The following is a 7,044-nucleotide window of genomic DNA, read 5'->3' as shown; positions in this document are numbered from 1 at the left end:
GCAGTAGTCTTCTTCAGAGACATGCTTCCATTTGCAAACGATTGACCCTTGCTTCATGAGAAGTGCGAGCGACCTAGTTTGGAAAAGCATGTGGGTACCTCCTCAGGAACTCGATTCGCCCCCTAGCTTCCCTAGATAGTAATATTAGCAAGGCAGTCGACTAGATTTAGAGTAGAAACAAACATAAAATTTGTAAAGGGTAGCAACGCCCCTTGCCTGACTCATTAGAGTCGTAAGTTGTGAGACCCCATGCACCTTTTCTCTTGGATATAATCAGGCCCCGATACTGTTTCTCTGCTTCGTGTTCTCCTTGGTAAACTGAGTCTGTGACATTGATGATATCCATGGTATCGAGGGATTTTTCTCTGTCTTCTTCGGACTCTGGTAGCGGAAGATATATTTCGTAACCAAGACCAATTACTTCTAGGTGGGCTCTTTCACTCCAGAAATCTCTCAAGGTGAACCCAAAACACTATGCAGATCAAGCATCCATTTGCCTTTTGATAGCCTATGCAGTCATCCTCTAGCGATCTGCATCCCTCTGCAAAATTCTGATCCGTTCCTCGTGATTGAACCGCGCCCATGGGGTTGGATATGCGAAAGGGAAGCGGTGTAGTAACTTGATTCTAGCTCTCGCGTCACTAAATAGCAAGTCAGCAAGTTGCTATATGAGTCAGGAGGATAAGCCATACGGTGTACAAGCATCTGCGGCTTCTGTTGCTTCGCCTTCCAGAATCTCGAGATGAAACATTGTAGTTCGTCTCGTATTAAAATAGGCGCCAGCCAGTTGTGAATTCTGTTGTAGTTTGTAGGTGGTGTTTTTTCAAGGATAATTTGACATAATTGTCGGAATAATTCGACATTTGTTTCGTGCATGTCTGACTAGGACTTATACGTGTTGTAGAGTTGTGTAACGTGGAGAAGACGAGGTCGGATTGAGACTTGTGTAATACAGAGACTGTAGCCTGATGTGCTGCCGACTGAAAGTTAATCACCAAAAAGAGATGCAAATGACAAAGACAAGATAAAGTCGCGATAAAGATAAAATATTGACTCAAGACACTGAAACTGACGATAATGAATGAGGATGGAGGATGGAGGATGGAGGATAGTCAGTGATGTTGAATAATGAAGAATCAAGCACTGACGCGACCAGACTGATCGCTAGGCAGGTAAGTTAGCCCCAAAGGAAGTGTTCCTTCCAGCTTTGGGCCATTAACAATGCTCAAAGACTTGGGCTATCGGTCCCTCCTTCTTGAAGCTATCGCGATAACGACTACAGATACAGCCAGTTATGCCCGCACCAAACGAAATAATAGGTGCTGAGAGACAAGAAAAACCATTATGTCATGGGTGTGAAAGGTCGGAGATGGTCCAGTTGGTAAAGGAACGACCACGAAACCCTAAGAATACAAAAACAAATAACCTAAAAGCATGGTCTAAACAGCACAAGCCAATTTAAAGATTTCGTCCCTTATGCCATGTTCTTATACCCAAACATCTTCTGTTTGCAAAAACAGGCATTGCTCAGTGCTTGGGTGCTTGAAAAAAGAATCAATTGCTGATGAGCCTGCGATGTGACCATGTTGACGAGTGGTGCCAAGCCGAAAGGTAAAAGGGAAATGACAAGGGTGGAGAGTTATCCGATCCTACATCTCGCTTGAGGCCCTCGTCAACAAGGGCAAGCAGCAGCCCATCAGTTGTTGCGTAGTTACTCCAGTAATCCGACGACATACAGGCACGCCAGAGTCCCTTTATTCCATACATGATGTAATATCCATTTTCATGCTATTCGAACCAGCAAAGTTTTTCAGCTAGCTGATGGCAAACGGTGTTCAAGCGCGCACGTTTGCATTCACCAAAAAGGCGATATCTTCGATGGCTCTACTAATACAAAGCCCACCCTCACTCGGGAGTCACGATATCACAATTTGGGGACAAGGGCAAAAAAAGATGGTATAATGGCGGAATTAAACCGCCTACAATGGACGAACAGGGAATCGAACCCTGGACCACTCCCAGATTATTCGGATGAATTATGCTAAGGGAGTATTATACCACTAAACCATTCGCCCGATTTTAGATGTGATGCAGCAGTGCAAACAATCCTCATGTGACTGTGTGCGTCCAACTCGTTGCTTGCAAGATAGCTTCGACGAGAACGAAATTATCTTCAGAGTCAATGCTAGGGCAAGACAAGCAAGTTTAAGCAGATACGACGACAGATGGTGGAATTGCAATGTGTCAACTCTACTTCTACTTGGCCAGGATATGATTACTGGCACATGTGTGGTATTTCCAGGACTGAGTAAGTCTTGGGGGAGGTTATGATTGCAGTGAAGGATATAAGACTAGGCAAGTCTTGTGAGAGGTCATAATTGCAGTGAAGCTAATCCCGAACTACCGAGACGCCAGCAAGAATCTTTGTCTGAAAGTATAATATGTTAGTCATTAATTGATTGTGGTATCTATGTGCAAATATACAACTCTATAAGTAAGGTATCAACGAAAGCCGCTATTGTTCCAACATTATGGTCCACCTGTTTAATATCACTAAGTTGATGAGACTTTACAGAAACATCATTCTTGCCCCATCCCAACGGTTGTAGCTCAATAGCCTTTGCCGTGGGTTGTCCAGGCTGATGAGACTCTATCTCATACGGTGGCTCAATCGCCGTGTCGTGACTCCACGACGGCGACAAGTCAGTCCGAGGCTCAGGTTTTCTCGACTCGACCTGCACAGTCACCTCTTGGAACACCACAATTCCACCATTCAAGAATGACTGCTGGTATCCCGAGTAATGGCGCTCTGGAGGGGGTTGGACTTGGATGTCTACTGTCTCTTGGACTTGAGTACCGTCATCAGCGCCTCCAGGAGGACACAAGTTGACTGTTGACGACGACCGTCCAGAGTCTTTTGATTCAGCTCTGGATCTCGTCACCATAACCTCAGTCTTCTTGCCCTTGGGCTCTGTTGTTGTCACAGCACTCCTGAGTCGGCGTAGTGTTGAGACAGGCCCAGAGGTGAGCTTGTTGTTTGCCCGGCTTGCAGGCAAGTTCAACGGATCAAACTGGTCGTGGAGGACTCTTATAAACTCTTGACGAGACTGCGCCAGCGTTTGCCTCATCTTGAAAAAGCTGAGCGGCACCCACTGACAGTTGGGACTGGTGGAAAAGACGGGAGATGTGATTTTGAGCCGTAATGCCATAATAACCGTTTCATCCACTTGATCGCCGTCGATGCCGTATGGAAGTCGCACCATGGACGTCGTCAGCACCGCGTCTTGGAAGTTTGGTTCATCTACCAACTTTCGTAGTGAATGAATCGCATTAGAAAGATTCTTGGCGAAGCTCTCCTCATCAGGAGACCGTGGGGTGGCACCTCTAGTCCTCAACCGTTGGAGGATTTCGGGAACGGGTAAGCCAGCGATCCTTTCCAAAAGCCCTACATGGCTTTTCTCAATAGCTGGCATGGGTAAAGCTATCGAAGGAAGCAAGTGGCGGGCATCCTTTCGCGCCAGGACTTGAGGCTTGTTGACTCCTGTATCCTGGATGGCAAAGAAGCTCAGATGAACCCCAGACTTGATTTTAACTTGCTGATCGGCAAAGTTCTTCATCTCGCGTAGCTTTGTCTTGAACTCTGTAGACTGGATCTGCTGATGGAACCTCGAATTGTTGCTTACTTGGCCAGGGTCGACAAAGCGATAACCAGCTGATACAAGTCTTTGCATCTCATCGTCCGATGTGAGGCGGCGAACCAGGAACATCAGGGCACCTCTTCCATCTATCTCCTCGAGTCCGACTTCCTTCTCTATGTTGTCATTCTCAGACCCGCCCTTGGTGCTTGCGTCGCTCGATTCACCACCGGCGTTTCTGTACTTCTCGAGTGCTTGGAGGTATGCTTGGTTGGATGCTGTTTCCTTGGGTAGGACTTCGTCCCATAACATGCCGATGTTGATAAGAGGTTCGTTGAGCTGGTCGCTAAGCTCGGCGGCGGCGACACAGAAGAGTTCGCGGAAGATGACATCGTATCCTTCGATAAGTTTTCCGTCGTCGGTGATAAGCTGGATACCCTTCTTGGCATCTCTGTGGCGGCTCTTGTGTGGTAGTTGTTCGAGATGTCGTCTCATTCCATTGATTAGTCCAGAAATACCGAGCCAATTCCGTGAGGCCTGGAACATCCAATGGAACTGAGAATGTGAAGTGTTGAATCTTTCCTTCTTGTTCTAAACGAGAATCAGCATGTCGAGCGATGTGCAAATAAAGTCTGCCATGGTCTTACCTCGCCAATGAAGAAATCGGTGACAACGGTACTGGGAAAGGCTCCATTGGAATCGATGAGTAGACGTCCGTTCTTATCGAAAACAATAGCACCCAGTTCGATTTGCTGGGCACGGCGAGCGGCTTGCTTTAGGGTTCGAGCTCGGAGGATAGCTGATCCAGCAATGATGATACAAGCACCAAAAGACTGTCCGAGTTAGTTGACCGGCGGGTGGTAAATTGGCGACAAGAAGCCTTACCAAGCAAATGACTGCTACTACTGTTGCAGTGCGTGAGCTTTCCTGTACTCTTCGAAGTCGAACAAGCCGGTACTCAGTGCCAACAGACGCACACCAATGCATACTTGACACCGCACCAGCCAGTACAAAAGCAGATATCGTTCGCTTCCACCAAGTACCACCCGATAGTGATTGCAAGATAAAGAACATTGCCAAGGCGACAGTACTGGCAACGACGGCGATTATAGCAGCCCCGACGATGTAAATCTTGTTGTAGATGCATTCGTAGTTTCTGATTGAAGCGTTACCGAGGTAGTGCATGCCGCAGATGGCGGAACCACATAGGATGCCAGCTGTGATGACTCTCCACCAAGCAATTCCATTCGAGATTCCGATGGCGTAGAAAGCGGCGAGAAGGAACACGACGGGCATGCAGAAGGAGAGGACGGTGATACCGACGGAATAGTCGACTTGCATCTCTGCCTCCCCTTGGCCGAGGGTAAGGGCTTGGTTACCGATGAAATGCTGCACCGGGGATGAGCACGAGAACAATGTACTGCGAATTAATGTCTTACCATTGACCAAATTGATATACCACCCATCGTTATCGCAGAGGACACGAGGACCAAGCTAAAGCATGTATTAGCAGGCTATTATGCAAAGATCTACGTCTTGTTTCAAGAGGTCCTGTCGCATACTGATTTGAAATACCGTTGAACCATGATCTCCGATTGATCAATTCCAGCGTCGAAGCAGCGCCCACGAGACTGATGAGATAGCTGAGAGCGACATATCCCGCGTTGTACTCCTTGGGGACGACATGGCCCCGATACGATTCGAGGAGACCATCAATAGGCATTTTTTCGGGGCGCAAATGCAGATCAGGAAAAAGAAGAAGGTCATGCCAAGGATATATATTGGACCAGATTAGTATTTTTGGCAAGGCGACCCAAAGAATGAAGATCGGCCCCAGAGGCGTTAGAGGTGTTGGAAGGATGATCGACTAAGCGATATTCGTAGTGGAACTGGCGATCAGACCCCCGGATGCGTTAGTGGCGCAAAAAATAGTTGGACAGACCGGCACGGCAGGCACGGATGTCTTTAGTAGCGAGGACTGCTCAAGAGTCCTCCAGTCCCTGGCTAGGGATGTCTGGGTCTGGCCCATGGGATTTAAGCTTTGCAGGCGACGCAGTGGAATGCAGGGATGGGGCTAGACAGAGAAATTGCGTCGGACCAGGTTCATCGCGCGAGCTATAACTATCTGGAACGAGCTGTTCCGTAACAGCCACCGAGTCAATGGGTAACTCTCATTCTCGTCTCTGCGCGGCTCTCAGATCAAGATACCTAGCTTGAACCCTTAGTCAAGAGAGTTGTAGATTCAAGTGACTGTGTGGAGGACGAGGACATGTTTGGCGCCACACTTATTGCTAGTAAAACCACCGTCAAGAAAAAGTAACCTTGTAAGGCTGGTCAGTGGTGGCATAGCGTGCATTAGGTGCCATCTTCGGGTTGAAACTAAGAAGCACGACCCCGAGTTTCAAGGCCGCCCACAGGTAATTGCTCTCAAAGGGGAATTCAATTCATCGGGGATTTTATTATCGACGGGACGAAGGATAGAGAAGTGGATGATTTCCAAGTCTTAGTGCGACGGACCGTCAAGAAACCGTCTGTGTTCTATTGTCAAGTCTTCGTCTTTGCTGAGAGTAGGGCTTCAGCTAATGTAACCTGACACACTCATTTCATTACTCGATTCTTTCTCACGAGTCGTGCACGACTCATTGTCCCCGTGTTTAGCCGTATTGTTTCTCTGCCCTACCGGGTACACTGTTTGTGGTGGTTGCAGAAGTTTAGCAACCTATCGGATTTAGCCCTCAGAGACATTTAGCTGTGTGGGGTCCATCTTATCAATGTATATCCGAGCCCAGATATCCATAGCTTCGTCGTCATCACTCCTGATAAAAAGGGGACTCTCCAAAATGCTGTTGGCATCTGGGTGACTGTATCTTGGTAACTTCCACCGGTGGCACTTTAAGTTGTTTCGATTTCCGCCTCGGGTGGAAGCAAGCTTCCAGACTCACTGATCGTAATCAGCAGCGGTACCGCTGCCCATGAGATCTGCTGTGGCTGGCTATCTTGGCTTGAGCCGTCAAAGCGTGAGTTTCCGCGACGTCTGTGGTCAAGATGGTGGCTGAGACCAAAGTCTCGATTCCAGACGCCATGCCGGGGGCTGCTGACATTCCTGTCTACCTGGTTAGAACGGCGCCACCTTCGGCGAACAAGATGCTCTGTAGTATCCGTGATCGAGTTTACTAGAGAAGGACAAGATGGCGATGTGTGTGAGGCTACGACACCAACGTATTAAATCAGTTTGACATCCAGACAAAAAATGACGTTAAGCGAAGTCGAGAACAAGTTTCAGACATCCATTTCCAGCTCGTTAGCCGTGATCCATACCCCGCACGACCTCATTTAAAGGGGTATCGGGCTGGGGGTAAGGTTACCCTGCTGTGGCTGCTTATCTATCACTCGACCCAACACTCAGCCA

At 48.1% G+C, this 7,044-nt stretch overlaps 1 protein-coding gene and 1 non-coding gene across 2 annotated transcripts; both read right to left on the bottom strand.

The window, feature by feature from the left end:
* Positions 1-1,985: 1,985 nt before the first annotated feature.
* On the bottom strand, positions 1,986-2,075 carry FGSG_20684. The gene has a single exon. It is a non-coding gene; the product is annotated as a tRNA-Ala (tRNA).
* Positions 2,076-2,468: 393 nt separating this feature from the next.
* FGSG_07773 (uncharacterized protein) lies at positions 2,469-5,358 on the bottom strand (the record flags this gene model as incomplete). Its single annotated transcript, XM_011329287.1, has 5 exons — positions 2,469-4,226; positions 4,283-4,468; positions 4,521-5,024; positions 5,075-5,129; positions 5,198-5,358. 5 exons carry the CDS (start codon positions 5,356-5,358, stop codon positions 2,469-2,471), a joined length of 2,664 nt encoding a protein of 887 aa, XP_011327589.1.
* Between the last annotated feature and the right edge of the window lie 1,686 nt (positions 5,359-7,044).

The sequence above is a fragment of the Fusarium graminearum genome, chromosome 4 (genome assembly GCF_000240135.3).
Source record: "Fusarium graminearum PH-1 chromosome 4, whole genome shotgun sequence".
Classification (NCBI taxonomy): Eukaryota; Fungi; Ascomycota; class Sordariomycetes; order Hypocreales; family Nectriaceae; genus Fusarium; species Fusarium graminearum.
Note: the sequence above shows the minus strand (reverse complement) of the source record. Positions and strands in the feature narration are given on the sequence as shown.